The sequence below is a fragment of the Dendrobates tinctorius genome, unplaced genomic scaffold, assembly GCF_039654945.1.
Source record: "Dendrobates tinctorius isolate UK_male_01 unplaced genomic scaffold, ASM3965494v1 ptg000157l, whole genome shotgun sequence".
NCBI lineage: Eukaryota > Metazoa > Chordata > Amphibia > Anura > Dendrobatidae > Dendrobates > Dendrobates tinctorius.
The window spans coordinates 3756395-3775367 of NW_027361824.1; the positions used below are offsets into that span (position 1 = coordinate 3756395).

The following is an 18973-nucleotide window of genomic DNA, read 5'->3' on the forward strand; positions in this document are numbered from 1 at the left end:
TCCAGACATTTGTTGGGAATCTCTCTCAGACAAAACTAACAGGTCAAGGAAATTCTTATCCTCTCTTGCTGACAACTTTATCTTCCAAAAGGTAAGGGAGAAAACAAGGGGAACTACTACCTTGGATCTAATCCTTATAAACAGGGAGGAAATGGTTGAGGAGGTAAAAGTGGCTGAGACCCTAGGAGGTAGAGACCGTGCTATTTTAGAATTTTGGATAACTAGAGTAGGAAAACCTGTGAGGACTAAAACGTCAAGGTTAGATTTCAGAAAGGCAGATTTTAAGGGATCCAATGGCTGGATATCCTTAAGGACAAAACTGTCCAGGAAGGATGGGAAATCTTGAAAAATGAGATTCTCAAAGCACAATCGTTAACAATTCTGAAAATGGGAAGAATACGAAGCATTTAAGGAAACCAGGATGGATGAACACAGAACTTAGACACTTGCTAAAAAGGGTGAAAGAAATGTTTATTAAAGGGAAAGAGAGGCATATCTAAAGAAGAGTATAATGCTGTCTGCAGAACCTGCAGGGCACAAATCAGATTAACTAAAGCGGACAATGAATTGAGGTTTTCAAGAGATGTCAAAAGCAATAAAAAAGGATTTTGGGGATATGTCAAAAGTAAAAGAAAAGTCAAAGATGCTATAGGATTTTTACAAGATGAAAATGATGAAATGGTAAGACAGGATGTTGAGAAGGCCAAACTTTTAAATTCCTATTTTGCATCTGTTTTCTCTCAGAAAGGAAATGCAACATCAACTGATCTTCACTGTCCTCTGTCCTATTACGGGAATAGAAGAATCCAGGATATCTAGAAACAGAAAGATAGTGAGAAAACACTTAGCTAACCTAAATGAATTCAAGTCTTCAGGTCCAGATGAATTACACCCCAGAGAACTGAAGGAGATAGCAGAAATTTTTTAACCCCTCTCCATAATCTTTGAAAATTCTTGGAGAACAGGAGAAGTCCCAGAAGACTGGAGAAGAGCAAATGTTGCACCTATCTTCAAAAAGGGGAAGAAGGTGGACCCAGGCAACTATAGGCCGGTGTGTCTGACTTCTATACTGGGAAAGATCTTTGAGCAAATTATTAAACAACATGTATGTACGTACCTGGATAAGAGTGAAGTGATTAAACAGAGTCAGCAACTAAGTCATGTCAGACTAACTTAATTTCCTTCTATGACAGAATCACTGATTGGGTGGATCAGGGATATGCTGTAGATGTAATATATCTTGACTTCAGCAAAGCATTTGACAAAGTCTCTCATACAATCCTTATTGAAAAAATGACTAAGTATGGAATGGACAAGGCAACTGTTAGGTGGATTCATAACTGGCTTAGTGATCGGACCCAAAGAGTGGTCGTAAATGGCTGCACATCCAGTTGGAAGAATGTCTCAAGTGGGGTACCACAGGGCTCTGTATTGTTCAACATCTTTATCAACGATTTAGATGAAGGAATTGAGGGTAAACTGATTAAATTTGCTGATGACACAAAGCTAGGAGGGATAGCTAATACTAGAGGAGAGAGAGAGAGGATTCAAAAGGATATAAATAAACTGGAGCAGTGGGCAGCAACTAACAGAATGGTTTTTAACGGGAAAAAAGCAAAGTACTACATCTGGGCAATAAAAATGAATAAAGCATATACAGAATGGGAGGAATAGGGCTAAGCAACAGCACATGTGAAAAAGACTTGGGTATACTAATAGATCACAGACTGAATATGAGTCAACAGTGTGACGCAGCAGCAAAAAAGGGATGTATTAACAATATGTAGGGATAAAATGGATGTACAATTCTGGGATGTATTAACAGAAGCATACAGTCTAGATCACGTGAAGTCATTATTGCCCTCTACTCCTCTTTGGTCAGACCTCATCTGGAATACTGTGTCCAGTTTTGGGCACCACGTTTTAAAAGACACATCAACAAACTGGAGCAAGTTCAGAAAGGAGTTACCAGAATGGTGACCGGTCTGCAAACCCTGTCTTATGAGGAAAGGTTGCATGATTTGGGAATGTTTAGCTGCAAAAGAGAAGACTGAGAGGAGACTTAATAGCTGTCTACAAATATCTATAGGGCTGTCACATTGTAGAAGGATCAACTTTATTCTCATTTGCACAAGGAAAGACTAGAAGCAATGGGATGAAACTGAATGGGAGGAGACACAGATTAGATACTAGAAAAAACTTTTTGACTGACAGTGTGATCAATGAGTGTAACAGGCGTCCACGAGAAGTGGTGAGTTCTCCTTCAATAGAAGTCTTCAAACAGAGGCTGGACAGACATCTGTCTGGGATGATTTAGTGAATCCTGCTTTGAGCAGGGGGTTGAACCAGATGGCCCAGGAGGTCCCTTCCAACTCTACAATTCTATAATACTGCCCCTATATACAAGAATATAACTACTATAATACTGCCCCCATGTACACGAATATAACTAATACTGCCCCCATGTACAAGAATATAACTACTATAATACTGCCCCCATGTACAAGAATATAACTACTATAATACTGTCTCCATGTACAAGGATATAACTACTATAATACTGCCCCCTATGTACACGAATATACTATAATACTGCTCCCTATGTACAAGAATATAACTATAATACTGTCTCTATGTACAAGAATATAACTACTATAATACTGCACCATATGTACAAGAATATAACTACTATAATACTGCCCCCTATGTACAAGAATATAACTACTGTAATACTGCTCCTATGTACAAGAATATAGCTACTATAATACTGTCTCTATTTTCAAGAATATAACTACTATAATACTGCCCCTATGTACAAGAATATAACTACTATAATACTGCCCCTATGTACAAGAATATAACTCCTATAATACTGCTCCTATGTACAAGAATATAACTGCTATAATACTGCTCCTATGTACAAGAATATAACTGCTATAATACTGCACCCTATGTACAAGAATATAACTACTATAATACTGCACCCTATGTACAAGAATATAACTACTATAATACTGCACCCTATGTACAAGAATATAACTATAATACTGCCCCCTATGTACAAGAATATAACTGCTATAATACTGCTCCTATGTACAAGAATATAACTGCTATAATACTGCTCCTATGTACAAGAATATAACTACTATAATACTGCCCCCTATGTACAAGAATATAACTACTATAATACTGCTCCCTATGTACAAGAATATAACTACTATAATACTGCCCCCTATGTACAAGAATATAACTACTGTAATACTGTCTCTATTTTCAGGAATATAACTACTATAATACTGCCCCCCTATGTACAAGAATATAACTACTATAATACTGCCCCCTATGTACAAGAATATAACTACTATAATACTGCCCCCTATGTACAAGAATATAACTACTATAATACTGCCCCCTATGTACAAGAATATAACTACTATAATACTGCTCCTATGTACAAGAATATAACTACTATAATACTGCCCCCATGTACAAGAATATAACTACTATAATACTGCCCCCATGTACAAGAATATAACTACTATAATACTGCCCCCATGTACAAGAATATAACTACTATAATACTGCCCCTATGTACAAGAATATAACTACTATAATACTGCCCCCTATGTACAAGAATATAACTACTATAATACTGCTCCCATGTACAAGAATATAACTACTATAATACTGCTCCTATGTACAAGAATATAACTACTATAATACTGCTCCCATGTACAAGAATATAACTACTATAATACTGCCCCTATGTACAAGAATATAACTACTATAATACTGCCCCCTATGTACAAGAATATAGCTACTATAATACTGCTCCCATGTACAAGAATATAACTACTATAATACTGCTCCCATGTACAAGAATATAACTACTATAATACTGCTCCCATGTACAAGAATATAACTACTATAATACTGCTCCCATGTACAAGAATATAACTACTATAATACTGCTCCCATGTACAAGAATATAACTACTATAATACTGCTCCCATGTACAAGAATATAACTACTATAATACTGCTCCCATGTACAAGAATATAACTACTATAATACTGCTCCCATGTACAAGAATATAACTACTATAATACTGTTCCCATGTACAAGAATATAACTACTATAATACTGCTCCTATATACAAGAATATAACTACTACTAGATGGAGGCCAGATGCTATGGCATCGGGAGGGCGGTAATGTCACGATGGCAGCAGGCTTTGCAGCATAGAATCTCTCCCCCCATGTGCTCACCCACCTATCCACTCTCTCTTTCCCCATGTGCTGACTTCTCCCGTCTGTGCTCTCTTCTTTGACCTGTCTACCCCATGTGCTCTCCCCCTTGTCTGCTTTCTCCTTCCTGTGTTTTCTCCCCTGTGCTGTCTCTCTCACCCCTGTGTCTGACTGTACAGAACATACCACAGCTCCTGGGCAGGGGAGAAAGCAAAATACATTACAGCAGGAGATCGCAGAGGATACATTTTGTGAGGTAAAATATTGTTTATAAACAGTCAGTGAAATATTTTACCTCACAAAATGTATCCTCTGTGTTCCACTGCTGTAATGTCAGTGTTGTCTTTTGCTTCCTCCCCTGCCCAGGGGATGTGGTATGTTCTGTACACGGTCAGACACAGACCATTTCTAAAATGAACTTTTGTTCGTGGGAAAACCCCTTTAATGTGACCGGCCTCCTCTGCCTGTAGACATGTCGCCCATCTGCCACTGGGATCAGCCGAATGATTCACTGCGCCTGCGTGGAATTCACGTAGGCGCAGTGCGACAGTGTTCCGCGTAAGAGGCTGCGTGAGTGTGTGTTTGTGGTGCGACTGTGTTCTGCTGGTGGTACCGTGCAAGAGGCTACGTGAGTGTGAGTGGTGTGACGGTGTATAGAATGTGTGTGGTGTGACGGTGTTCCGCTGGTGGTACTGCACAATAGGTTGGTACCAGCAGCAGTTTCCATATTGGGACACCCATCACTTGGGTGTCCCAATATGGCGGTCGGTGAACTTCCTCCGCTTGGAATTCTGGGATACGGTGACATCTGGACAGAACAGGAAATGAAAACATTACAAGGCAATTATATAAATAGTTATATTCCTGTACATAGGGGATAGTGTTATTATAATACTGCCCCTATGTACGAGAATGAAACTGCTCTAATACGGCTGCTATAAATAATCCATATAATAGTGACGGTGTCTCAGTATGGAAACTGCTGCTGCTGTTACCAACCTATTGCGCGGTACCACCAGCGGAACACCGTCGCACCACACACACACACACACACTCTCTATACTCCGTATGCACCACACACAGTCTCATTCTCTCAGCCTCTTGCGCGGTACCACCAGCGGAACACCGTCGCACCCCACACACACACACATTCTCTATACTCCGTATGCACCACACACTCAGTCTCATTCTCTCAGCCTCTTGCGCGGTACCATCAGCGGAACACCGTCGCACCCCACACACACATTCTCTATACTCCGTATGCACCACACACTCAGTCTCATTCTCTTAGCCTCTTGCGCGGTACCACCAGCGGAACACCGTCGCACTGCGCCTGTGTGAATTCCGCGCAGGCGCAGTGAATCATTCGGCTGATCTCGGCGGCAGATCTGCGACGTGTCTACAGGCAGAGGAAGCCGGTCACATTAAAGGGGCTTTCCCATGAACGTTCATTTTAAAAATTGTCTGTGTCTGGCCGTGTACGGAGCATACCACATCTCCTGGGCGGGGGAGGAAGCAAAAGACAATACTGACATTACAGCAGGAGATCGCAGAGGATACATTTTGTGAGGTAAAATATTTCACTGACCGTTTATAAACAATATTTTACCTCAGAAAATGAATCCTCTGCGATCTCCTGCTGTAATGTCAGTATTGTGTTTTGCTTCCTCCCCTGCCCAGGAGCCGTGGTATGCTCCGTACACGGTCAGATACAGGGGTGAGAAAGCCAGCACAGGGGGGAGACAGCTCAAACGGGACAGCACATGAGGGGAGAACACAGCACAGGAAGGAGAGAGACAGCAGACAAGGGGGAGAGCACATGGGGTAGACAGGTCAAAGAAGAGCACAGACGGGAGAAGTCAGCACATGGGGGGAGAGATTCTCGACGCCGCAAAGCCTGCTGCCATCGTGACACTACCGCCCTCCTGAGGTGACAGCATCCGGCCTCCATCTTGTGTATATGATATAATACTGGATGCCATTTGCATCTTTACAATAAATTACATTTTATTTGGGTGATTATAAATTACAGGAAGTTGGAGAAACATTTGATCTGACAGCGTTCGGGAATGGCGGTATTATCTGTACAATGGTTGTGCACTATTACAGAGGTATATCAGCATATAGGTAAGATACTGGAGCGTATTCCTCTCCTCAGCTTTCAGTTTCCTTAATTCTAAAGTGACATTTTTGCCACCTGGAAAATACAAAAAACCCTTCAATCCTATGTACAGTAATGTGCAGCGGAGGGGTCTTCTGTCTTCAACACAGCCGGTCCATTGTATGAGAAGAGACCGGGGAGGTCTGGGAGACGTGACCGTGAGGTTGTGACACCACAGACTGATGAGCGGCGACAGAACATCAGAATCTGAACGTAATAATACTGATAGAACGGAGCGGATACGGATAGAGATGGTCTGCTGTGTGAGTGTTTGATAATGTGATCACATGGATCCATTCCCTCTATTCATGTGATCACCTAGCCCCTCCTCTGATCTGGTGGTCACATAGGCCCCTCCTCTCTTATCCAATGATCAGGTAGGCCCCTCTCTGATCCTGTGATCAATTAGGCCCCTCCTCTCTTATCCGATGATCATGGAGGCCCCTGCCCTCTCTGATCCTGTGGTCACACAGGCCCCTGCCCTCTCTGATCCTGTGGTCACACAGGCCCCTCCCTTCTAATTCCTGTGGTCACACAGGCCCCTCCCTTCTAATTCCTGTGGTCACACAGGCCCCTCCCTTCTAATTCCTGTGGTCACACAGGCCCCTCCTCTCTGATCCTGTGGTCACACAGGCCCCTCCCTTCTAGATCCTGTGGTCACACAGGCCCCTCCCTTCTAGATCCTGTGGTCACACAGGCCCCTCCCTTCTAGATCCTGTGGTCACACAGGCCCCTCCCTTCTAGATCCTGTGGTCACACAGGCCCCTCCCTTCTAGATCCTGTGGTCACACAGGCCCCTCCCTTCTAGATCCTGTGGTCACACAGGCCCCTCCACTCTGATCCCGTGGTCACACAGGCCCCTCCACTCTGATCCCGTGGTCACACAGGCCCCTCCACTCTGATCCTGTGGTCACACAGGCCCCTCCACTCTGATCCTGTGGTCACACAGGCCCCTCCTTGCTCACTCAGATGACGCCACCCAGCTCTCCCTGCTCACAAACAGAAAATATCAAATGGTAAGTGGGAGGAGCTTACTTCGAGGGGCATTTAGGGGATGCAATATCAAACATTTTCTAGACTTGTTTGGGTCGATGCTGTAACATAGGTTACTGGGGTAGCTTTTCACAATGGTGTAACATGAAAATGGGCACTATTGCCAGTATCAACCAATCACAGTGCAGATAGGGGTACGGCGTGTAAGCAGCGCTGTGACTGGTTGCTATAGGAGACTGGCTCTTATGGTAAACATTCTCTTTGGTTTTATGAACCGTTGGACGTGTCGCCATCTGGAGGCCGCGGGAGTCCTGGACGCAGTCACTTCTCTACAGAATCATCCTACAGGAAGAGAAGTAAAACTGGCAGATGGGTGACAACTGTGGAGGCCGCCATCTTGGCCTCGGTCTCAGGCGGAAGGAACTGTTCCAGCCAGACGTTTGGTCGCCCTCGTAGTCCGGACCTCAATAACATCCGTATTTTGGCAATTTACGTCGGCGTCCATCTGTGGCTTTATCCGCCACCGGCCGACATTTTATTATCTCAGTTACTTAGAACAGATTTGTCTTAAGAGCATTTGGCTTCCGATGAAAAGTGGAGAGAACTCCGGCGAAGGGTCCGGGCACGGCGTCCGCAGGCTGCCAGGCTTTTAGCAGGTCCGCGGTGCTGGGGCTGCTGCTGGTGGGGACGCCTGACCACACCGGGGGCTTCAGGATCTGACTGGGGTGAGTGGGGGGTACCAGGCTCACCCCCGTGCCTGGGCTGGGACTCAGGCTGCCCCCTGGACTGTTCAGGCTGGCAGCGGTTGGAAGGGACGCCGTGCTGTCTGGGGTGGGGCTGCAGTTAGATTCCTTGGACTCATCATCCTCGGATGAAGATCTCTGGTCAGATTTTTTACCGTTGCTTCCTCCATTACTGCCACTTTTAGAATTTGCTGCTCGTTCTTGCTTACGAAATTTAGCTCTTCTGTTCTGGAACCAAACCTGAGAACAGAGAAAGAAATCGCAATGACTCCACCGGCAGAATAGTGAGTGCAGCTCTGGGGTATAATACAGGATGTAACTCAGGATAAGTAATGTATGTACACAGTGACTGCACCAGCAGAATAGTGAGTGCAGCTCTGGGGTATAATACAGAATGTAACTCGGGATCAGTAATATAATGTATGTACACAGTGACTCCACCAGCAGAATAGTGAGTGCAGCTCTGGAGTATAATACAGGATGTAACACAGGATCAGTAATGTATGTACACAGTGACTGCACCAGCAGAATAGTGAGTACAGCTCTGGAGTATAATACAGGATGTAACTCAGGATCAGTAATATAATGTATGTACACAGTGACTGCACCAGCAGAATAGTGAGTGCAGCTCTGGAGTATAATACAGGATCAGTAATGTAATGTATGTACACGTGACTGCACCAGTAGAATAGTGAGTGCAGCTCTGGGGTATAATACAGGATGTAACTCAGGATCAGTAATGTAATGTATGTATACAGTGACTGCACCAGCAGAATAGTGAGTGCAGCTCTGGAGTATAATACAGGATGTAACTCAGGATCAGTAATGTAATGTATGTACACAGTGACTGCACCAGCAGAATAGTGAGTGCAGCTCTGGGGTATAATACAGGATGTAACTCAGGATCAGTAATGTATGTACACAGTGACTGTACCAGCAGAATAGTGAGTGCAGCTCTGGAGTATAATACAAGATCTATAATATATTAATATGTGTACAGTGAATCTAATGTGATATTTATTCTACTCTATATATGAACTATTAAGGGTGTCCTAATTTAAACCCTTCCCTCCCACTGTCCTTGATCGTTACCTGCACCCGGGCCTCAGTGAGGTCGATCTTGAGTGCCAGCTCCTCTCGGGTGTAAATATCCGGGTAGTGCGTTTCGGCAAACACCCTCTCCAATTCTTTCAGTTGGGAGCTGGTGAAAGTCGTTCGGATTCTCCGCTGTTTCCGCTTCTCATTGATACTGGATGGGTCGGAGAAGAACTTGTAGGGCACTGGGTGAAGAAAGGGAAAGGTCAGACCAGGCAGTGATCACAAAACACATCGCACATGTAATGTGACATTACAGGACATTTCTTCATGGTTATTGACAGATAGAGATGTCCCACTGTAACCCATTACACCAGAGCTGGGCAAAATGCGGCCCACGGGCCACATCCGGCCCTTTGGCTGTTCCAGGCAGCTCCTTCTTCCACCAGTGTGTGAGACAGATGACATTACATAATTTCTGTGCTGAGTCAAGTGCACAGGAGAACAGAGCAGAGCACCGTGGAATGGGAGCGAGCTGAGTAGGTGTTGGGTTTTTTTTTCATAAATGTATGGCATGTAAATAGGAGGCTATGTGAGGGCTCACACTGTACATAGGGAGGCTATGTGGGGACTCACACTGTATATAGGGAGGCTAGGTGGGGACTCACACTGTATATAGGGAGGCTAGGTGGGGACTCACACTGTACATAGGGAGGCTAGGTGGGGACTCACACTGTATACAGTGAGGCTATGTGGTGACTCACACTGTATAGCAGGTGGAGGCGTTGGTCTGCTTCTGTCACCAAAATGTACCTTTCATGTTATCCCTCAACTACCCTCACTAGTCTTCCCTTCTTTTGAGGTCCATGCCGTCAGACTCTACACCCCCTTCTCCATGCGAGTGGCGGTGGTGTATCGTCCTCCCATCAGTTCCTGGATCATTTTGCCACTTGGCTTCTACATTTTCTCTCCTGTGACATCCCTACCATCATCATGGGCGATTTCAACATCCCCATTGCTCTTCCCCTCTCCCCATCTGCTACTCTCCTTTTATCTCTAACCTCCTCGTTTGGCCTTTCGCAGCTTACTAATTCTCCAACGCATGAAGACGGAAACTCCCTCGACTTGGTCTTCTCTCGGCTTTGTGCAGTGGATGATTTCACAAACTCCCCTCTCCCGCTCTCTGACCACAATCTTCTTTCCTTCTCTATAAAGAACTGCCAGGCTGCTCAGGTCACCCCCACTGTCCAGACTTATAGAAACATACAGCCCATTAACACCCAGAAACTTATGAAGAACTTGCAGTCATCATTGGCCCCTATCTCCTCCCTCTCATGTCCTGATTCTGCATTGAAGCATTACAATGAAACACTTCAAAGTGCCCTGGATGAATTTTCACCTCCTATAAATAGAACACGACACAGACGGCGACAACCCTGGCACACCCTGCAAACACGTTTCCTGCAGCGGTGCTCCAGGTGCGCCGAACATCTGTGGAGAAAATCCAATCTGCACGAAGATTTCATCCAATATAAGTTTATGCTTAGAACATACAACACTGCCCTTCACCTCTCCAAACAAACCTATTTCACCACCCTCATCACCTCACTGTCCAATAACCCGAAACGTCTCTTTGACACTTTTCATTCTCTACTCAACCCAAGAGTGCAGGCCCCAACCACGGAGCTCCGAGCTGAAGATCTGGCCAATTACTTCAAAGAAAAAATTGACCAGATCCGAAAGGAAATTATCTCCCAATCCCCTCATACCATGCACTGTCCTCCCTCCCCCACTGCATCTAGCTCACTCTCTGATTTTGAACCAGTCACAGAAGAAGAAGTAAGCAGGCTCCTTGCATCTTCTCGCCCAACCACTTGCACCAGTGACCCATTTCCGTCACATCTCCTCCAGTCCCTTTCCCCTGCTGTCACCCCTCACCTAACTAAAATATTTAACCTCTCTCTCTCTTCTAGTATTTTTCCCTCCTCATTTAAGCATGCCATCATACATCCACTACTTAAACCATCCCTCGACCAAAACTGTGCCGCTAACTATAGACCTGTCTCTAATCTTCCCTTCATCTCTAAACTCCTGGAACGCCTGGTCAACTCCCGTTTTATCCGCTATCTCTCTGATAACTCTCTTCTCGACCCTCTCCAATCCGGTTTCCGCTCTTTACACTCTACTGAAACTGCACTTACTAAAGTCTCTAATGATCGACTAACAGCTAAATCTAATGGTCATTACTCCATGCTAATTCTCTTGGATCTCTCTGCAGCATTCGACACTGGATCACCAGCTCCTCCTCACTATGCTCCGCTCCATTGGCCTCAAGGACACCGTTCTCTCCTGGTTCTCCTCCTATCTCTCTGACCGCTCCTTTACTGTATCTTTTGCTGGTTCCTCCTCCTCTCACCTTCCCCTTACTTTTGGGGTCCCCCAAGGATCGGTTCTATGCCCCCTCCTCTTCTCCTTGTATACTGCCCCTATTGGTCAAACAATCAGTAGATTTGGTTTCCAGTACCATCTCTATGCTGATGACACCCAATTATACGCTTCTTCTCCTGACATCACGCCAGCCTTTCTAGAAAACACCGGCGATTGTCTAAACGCTGTGTCTAATATGTCCTCACTATATCTGAAACTGAACCTGTCAAAGACTGAACTCCTGGCGTTTCCTCCCGCTACTAATGTACCTACACCCGACATTGCTATTTCTGTGTGTGGTTCCACTATTACTCCCCAGCAACATGCCCGCTGTCTTGGGGTCATACTTGATTCTGAGCTTTCCTTTGCCCCCCACATTCGATCACTGGCTCGCTCTTGTTATCTGCACCTCAAAAACATTTCTAGAATTCGACCTTTTCTTACTTTTGACTCTGCAAAAACTCTGTTTCTCTTATTCATTCTCGTCTCGACTATTGTAACTCTCTTCTAATCGGTCTCCCTCTTACAAAACTCTCCCCTCTCCAATCTGTCTTGAATGCTGCAGCCAGGATCATATTCCTCACCAATCGTTACACAGATGCCTCTACCTTGTGCCAGTCCTTACACTGGCTACCCATCCACTCCAGAATCCAGTACAAACTTATTACCCTCACCCACAAAGCTCTCCATGACTCAGCACCACCCTACATCTCCTCCCTTGTTTCAGTCTACCACCCTACCCGCACCCTCCGTTCTGCTGATGACCTGAGGTTAGTATCCTCGATAATCAGAACCTCCCACTCCCGTCTCCAAGACTTTACACGTGCTGCGCCAATTCTTTGGAATGCACTTTCCAGGTCAATACGATTAGTCCCCAATCCCCACAATTTTAAGCGTGCCCTGAAAACGCATTTATTCAGACTGGCCTATCGCCTCAACACATTAACCTAATCTATCCCTGTGTGGCACAGCCAAAAGTTTTACCATAACCAGGTTCCCCGCATCATGTTCCCACATGCTTTATGCATCCATTAGCCCTCTGTGTCTGTACTGTTACACACGTAACATTATGGCTGGTCCATACAATCAGGGCAACTGTTACCACCCACCTTTCGTGTCTCCCTCTTTCCTCATAGACTGTAAGCTTGCGAGCAGGGCCCTCATTCCTCTTGGTATCTGTTATGATCTATGTGATTATTGTTATGCTGTAATGTCTATTGTCTGTACAAGTCCCCTCCGAAATGTAAAGTGCTGCGGAATATGTCGGCGCTATAGAAATAAAATGTATTATTATTATATAGGAGGCTATGTGAGGGCTCACACTGTATATAGGGAGGCTATGTGAGGGCCCACACTGTATATATGAGGCTGTGTGAGAACATACATTTATATAGGTGACTATGTGAGGGCTCACACTGTATAGAGGAGGCTATGTGAGGGCTCACACCATGTAAAAGGCTATGTGAGGGCTCACACTGCATATAGGGTTGCTATGTGGGGCCTCACTGTATACAGGTAGGCTTTGTGGAGGCTCACACTGTAGATAGGCGGTAATGTGGGGTCTTTCACTGTATAAAGGGGGGGGCTCTTTGTATATATGGGCTGTGTGTGGTCTTAAACGTTATATAAGGAGGGTTTGTGCAAGGTCATACTGTGTACAAGGGGATGTAAACACCATTCTGCTCAATATTAAGTGATACAATAAATGCTAATTTTAAAACTGAGCAGAATTAATTTTAGCCTATTGGTTTGGCTTCCACAACAGTCTTGATGCCTCATGTGGCCCATTGGAAAAATTAATTGACCACCCCTGCATTAAACTATTCCCTACTGATCTGGATTGTTATTAGTGTTGTGGTAAGTGTATCTAGTGCTGACCAGTCTCCTCCATTGACAGCATTTGGTCACCGCCCTTCACCTCCATTGTCAATATCTGGTCACTGCCCTGCGCCTTTATCACTTCTACTAGCCATACATCCCCTCTACTCTGGAACTCTCTACCCCAACATATCAGACTCTCACCTACCATGGAAACCTTCAAAATAACTCTGAAGACCGACCCCTTCCGACAAGCCCTACCACCTGCAGTAACCACCAAACGACCAGCTCTACCCTCGCCTACTGTATCCTCACCCGTCCCTTGTAGATTGTGAGCCCTCGCGGGCAGGGTCCTCTCTCATCCTGGACCAGTCGTGACTTGTACTGTTTAAGATTACATGTGAGCAGGGGTGTAACATAATAAAAACAAGTAAAGTAAAGCGCCATGGAATGAATGGTGCTATAATAATACTAGGTCACTTGCCCAAAGCCTGAGATGTAGGATTATAGTCCGGAGCGCCAGTAACCAGCTCCCTAGTAACAGAATCATTAATAGAACAACTGCTACAAAGGGGAAGTTATGGAAGACAATCTCATGTCAGGTCATACACCATCACAAGGCTTAGTGCAGCAAGACACAAGGCAGTTATACTGCATCAGCCAGGACTCTCCCAGGCAAAGATTCCACCGCAGACGGAAATTTCAAGATCCTCAAGCTCTTGTGAAGAAACACCAAGAAATAAGCAAACTGAGGACACTGGATGCAGTGATCAGACAAGAAACTTAGTGCAGCAGATGAGACATCGTATTACTTCCCCCTGAATGAGATGTCCAGCAGTGCCATCAGCTCAGGACGGGGAGCAGCGAGCAGGACCATCTCCAGCCATCTTCTGTGCAGAAAAGTCGTCTTCATAGAAAAATTGCTGCCAAATATCCCCATTGAACATTGACACAAGTGACTACGCAGGGAAATCTGGGGACGAGGGAGAAGACTAATGATAGCAGGTCTCCGGGCTGAGGAGTCACTGTGTGAAATATTCGGTCGTAACAGAATATTACGACCCAGGTCCAGCAGGTTGCATTTCAGTACATGGAGTTGGATCAGTGTCTGCCTGTATGTCTCAACATTGAGGACACCATTAATCCTGACCAAATCTATTGGGTAATATCAGGAGGGTGGACTGCAACCCCCAACATCCAGCCAAGGTGACTAAGAGCAAGGGGGTGATGATCAGAAGGATCCGCACAAGCCTCCTACAAGAAGACCTGGGGGTCAGTCCTCCAAGATATGTGAGTGTGGTTGCCAGATACTGACGACGGAAGCGGCGGGCGGTCGCCAGATATTGACGACGGAGGCGGCGGGCGGTTGCCAGATATTGACGACGGAGGCGGCGGGCGGTCGCCAGATACTGACGACGGAGGCGGCGGGCGGTCGCCAGATACTGACGACGGAGGCGACGGGCGGTCGCCAGATACTGACGACGGAGGCGACGGGCGGTCGCCAGATACTGACGACGGAGGCGACGGGCGGTCGCCAGATACTGACGACGGAGGTGACGGGTGGTCTTGTTATATTTCTCTTTTCTTCAGTCTCTTTGCATTTTGTTAGTTAATAATAATACTTTATTTTTATATAGCGCTAACATATTCCGCAGCGCTTTACAGTTTGCACATATTTTCATCACTGTCCCTGATGGGGCTCACAATCTAAATTCCCTATCAGTATGTTTTTTTGGAGTGTGGGAGGAAACCGGAGTGCCCGGAGGAAACCCACGCAAACACGGCGAGAACATACAAACTCCTTGCAGATGTTGTCCTTGGTGGGACTCGAACCCAGGACTCCAGCGCTGCAAGGCTGCAGTGCTAACCACTGAGCCACCCTGCTGTTAGTTGATAATAAACTATTAACCCTTTTGTGGCTGGCAGCTTCTCCCCCTGCCTCAGCCTTTTGCACAGGTGGGTCAGCTCCTGGTCTGGGTGGTTAGTCCTCTCCTGTCCATCATCTGATAAGTCTTTCCCCTGGATAATAGCCCCTCGCACAGCTGCAGTGCCGGAGCAGCGGGAGGTGACGGGCACATTCCACACCTCAGAATGGGGCGGCTGGATACAATGTGTCACTTCAAAGCGCGGCTCAGCCTCCCGGGGTCCGCACTGCTCTGCCACCTCCGTCCATACACCCGACCCCCTACAGCAGGACCCTCGTCCTCCCCCACACTCGGCCCTGACGCCCTGGATGTTGGGGGTGCTCAGGTCGGTCCTGGACAGGAGACCCCCAAACCCCCACGACAGAGAGCCGCGATCTCCTCCACTCCTATCACATATGACAATGCAGCGTCCAAACCATTATATCGTGATAGAATAGATGAAAAAGACATTATCGCGATATTCAGTGACGATGCATCGCTCTCCGGTAATTGATCTGGTGAGATGAGCTAAAGTCATTACAGTCTTCAGGATATTATATGTCAAGACTTATAATGTCATAACGCTACTGATTTATATCGCGATACATTGTGTTTTCTTGTTAAACGATTATTTGATCCGAAAATACTAAAGCAACAAAACCATATAATTATTATTATCACCATCAGCCTATAATAACGACAGGGAGACGTAATCACCCTACATTATCATCACTATTATCGCGATTGTTGTGCCTGCTACATCATATCGCCAGATTCAGGTGCCTTATAAATATCAAGGATCTTTCATTTTCCGATTATTTACTAACGATTTATTCTTATAAACGAGGTGCAGTCATCTCAGAAAACGTAATAATTACTATCGCAATGTGCGGGTTATGTGGGGCTATCGGGATATTATTCAAATATTTGTGAAACAATTGTTCTACCCTACAATGTTAAAAAGTGATAGAAATTATACCATAATATAATCTACATAGACTGATAACGAAATTTAGGTCACAGCTGTATCACGATATGGAGGTTTCTCTATCATGTAATAACATTGCAAGGAGTTTATTTGTACCCAGATATTTTAATATCGCGATATAGACTATTCTATAGATACTGATATTTTATAGAAAACAATCGCTTATCATTTTCAGCATCACAATCTAAATAAGCAAGATACTTTCATCTCATAAAAAGAAAAGCGCAACATAGTTATATCGCGATATAAGGATTTATTACGGAAAGCAGAATTTACCCAATTGCATGACATAATAATAAATTATTTTACCAAAGTTTGACATTAAGTTCTCCAGTTCTGTCCTGATGGGAGAAAATCTTTCTAAAATATGGAGAAGATTTAACTGGTAAAGATTGAGAGAAAATGATTCCTCCACGATGTGCACTACAGGGTTATCACGATATTACCAGGATTATTTTATAATGGCGGTAAAAATAGTTTTATTTTACAGGTTTGATAATGATGTCAGGATTTAATGTAGATGTAATTATTTCATCACTGTATTGTGTATAGCAATAAAGCAAATTACAAAAGCATCCTCCTAATATCGCGATTATAGACCTGATAGTTGGGCAGCAATTGATTTCGTAAATGAATTAGGTAATTATAGATATTATTATTTATTCTATTATTAATGAGGCTATAATTACTATTGTCCGAAATTGTAATTAATCGAAAAACACCGGATTAATATGTCGTGACATTTTAAACACTAATTTTGAAGATTTTATACACTGAATTTAGAAGAAAGCAACTGTAAAAACCGTCAGTCCCATGTAACCAACAAAACAGGAGAATAACATCCAGTAACCGGTCATAGTTGCCCTCAGTTGTGATATAAGGAGGTGAACCGATGTCAGCGAGTATTGCAAATGTCGCGACTGACTATTATTAGATCTCTATCCTGAGCTATTACCAGGCTCCAACAGTCACTGACACAAGAACTTGTAGAGAACTAATGACGGGATCACAGCGATCCAGTCTGCACATTCTATCGTGACATAGTTACAATATCCCGATGACTGTCGCAGTCTGCTCTGATGATTACACTTTATGACAAAAGGGAAGATTAATATCATCATTATTACATATCCACAGATATAGAAAAAATCCTGGACACCCCCCCCATGTACAGAGGAAAGACCCCGCACACACAGCCGTCCCCGCATATACCGCTTCCCCCGCACACACACAGCCGTCCCCGCATATACCGCTTCCCCAGCACACACACAGCCGTCCCCGCATATACCGCTTCCCCCGCACACACACAGCCGTCCCCGCATATACCGCTTCCCCCGCACACACACAGCCGTCCCCGCATATACCGCTTCCCCAGCACACACACAGCCGTCCCCGCATATACCGCTTCCCCCGCACACACACAGCCGTCCCCGCATATACCGCTTCCCCAGCACACACACAGCCGTCCCCGCATATACCGCTTCCCCCGCACACACACAGCCGTCCCCGCATATACCGCTTCCCCAGCACACACACAGCCGTCCCCGCATATACCGCTTCCCCCGCACACACACTTATGGGTACAGGGGTGGTCCCGGCAGACTCCGGGTCTCACCTGTGGAGTAGGGCGAGGGCTGGTGGTCGCGCAGGCCGCCCAGGGTGCAGCTGGCCGGGGTGAGCGGGGGGCAGCCGGGGCTGGCGGCGGAGAAGCTGCTGCGGATCGGGGTGTACTGGAAGGAGCCGGCCTGGCTGCAGCTGCTGTACTCGGCATAGGCGGACGCCTCCATGGCGGCCATGCACGAGTCGTAGGAGTTCAGGTAGGAGTAATCCATGGCGGACATGCTGCTCTGCCCCAGCGCCCCGGACCCGCAGCTCTAATACCCGCGCCGGGGCCCGCCCCCTCCGCGCCGGCAACGCCCCCTCCGCGCGGCTATTATAATAATACACACTGCCATGGGGCAGCGTTATAAAACTGCGGATATAATGGAGCCGCTGCGGAGAGTATTTATCAGCTTATAACGCGCAGTCACCTGTAATATCAGCTCATGTCAGTCATTACAGGGCCTGCGGATTATATCTCTGTAGATTATATCTCTGTAGATTATATCTCTGTGGATTATTTCTCTGTATATTATATCTCTGTGGATTATTTCTCTGTATATTATATCTCTGTGGATTATTTCTCTGTGCATTATATCTCTGTGGATTATATCTCTGTGGATTATTTCTCTGTATATTATATCTCTGTAGATTATATCTCTGTGGATTATATCTCTGTGGATTATTTCTCTGTGCATTATATCTCTGTGGATTATATATCTCTGTAGATTATTTCTCTGTAGATTTTATCACTGTAGATTATATCTCTGTGGATTATTTCTCTGTAGATTATTTCTCTGTGGATTATATCTCTGTGCATTATATCTCTGTGGATTATATCTCTGTGGATTATTTCTCTGTGGATTATATCTCTGTGGATTATATCTCTGTGGATTATATCTCTGTGGATTATATCTCTGTGGATTATTTCTCTGTGCATTATATCTCTGTGGATTATATATCTCTGTAGATTATATCTCTGTAGATTATATCTCTGTGGATTATTTCTCTGTGCATTATATCTCTGTGGATTATATATCTCTGTAGATTATTTCTCT

At 45.1% G+C, this 18973-nt stretch overlaps 1 protein-coding gene across 1 annotated transcript; it reads right to left on the reverse strand.

Moving 5' to 3' along the window:
- Window positions 1-6228: 6228 nt before the first annotated feature.
- PHOX2A (paired like homeobox 2A) lies at window positions 6229-18177 on the reverse strand. The gene is made up of 3 exons (XM_073548473.1): window positions 17932-18177; window positions 9237-9424; window positions 6229-8384 (listed from the first exon to the last, which is right to left on the reverse strand). Exons 1-3 carry the CDS (start codon window positions 18155-18157, stop codon window positions 7953-7955), a joined length of 846 nt encoding a protein of 281 aa, XP_073404574.1. The 5' UTR covers window positions 18158-18177; the 3' UTR covers window positions 6229-7952.
- Window positions 18178-18973: the final 796 nt, after the last annotated feature.

Excerpts from the sequence above, each read along its gene's own strand:
- PHOX2A (XM_073548473.1), bottom strand. The coding sequence starts at position 18,157 with ATGTCCGCCATGGATTACTCCTACCTGAACTCCTACGACTCGTGCATG. Across the intron at positions 9,425-17,931 it reads GCCCTCGCCCTACTCCACAG|TGCCCTACAAGTTCTTCTCC; the intron begins GTGAGACCCGGA and ends TTCTTCACCCAG. Across the intron at positions 8,385-9,236 it reads TCACTGAGGCCCGGGTGCAG|GTTTGGTTCCAGAACAGAAG; the intron begins GTAACGATCAAG and ends CTCTGTTCTCAG.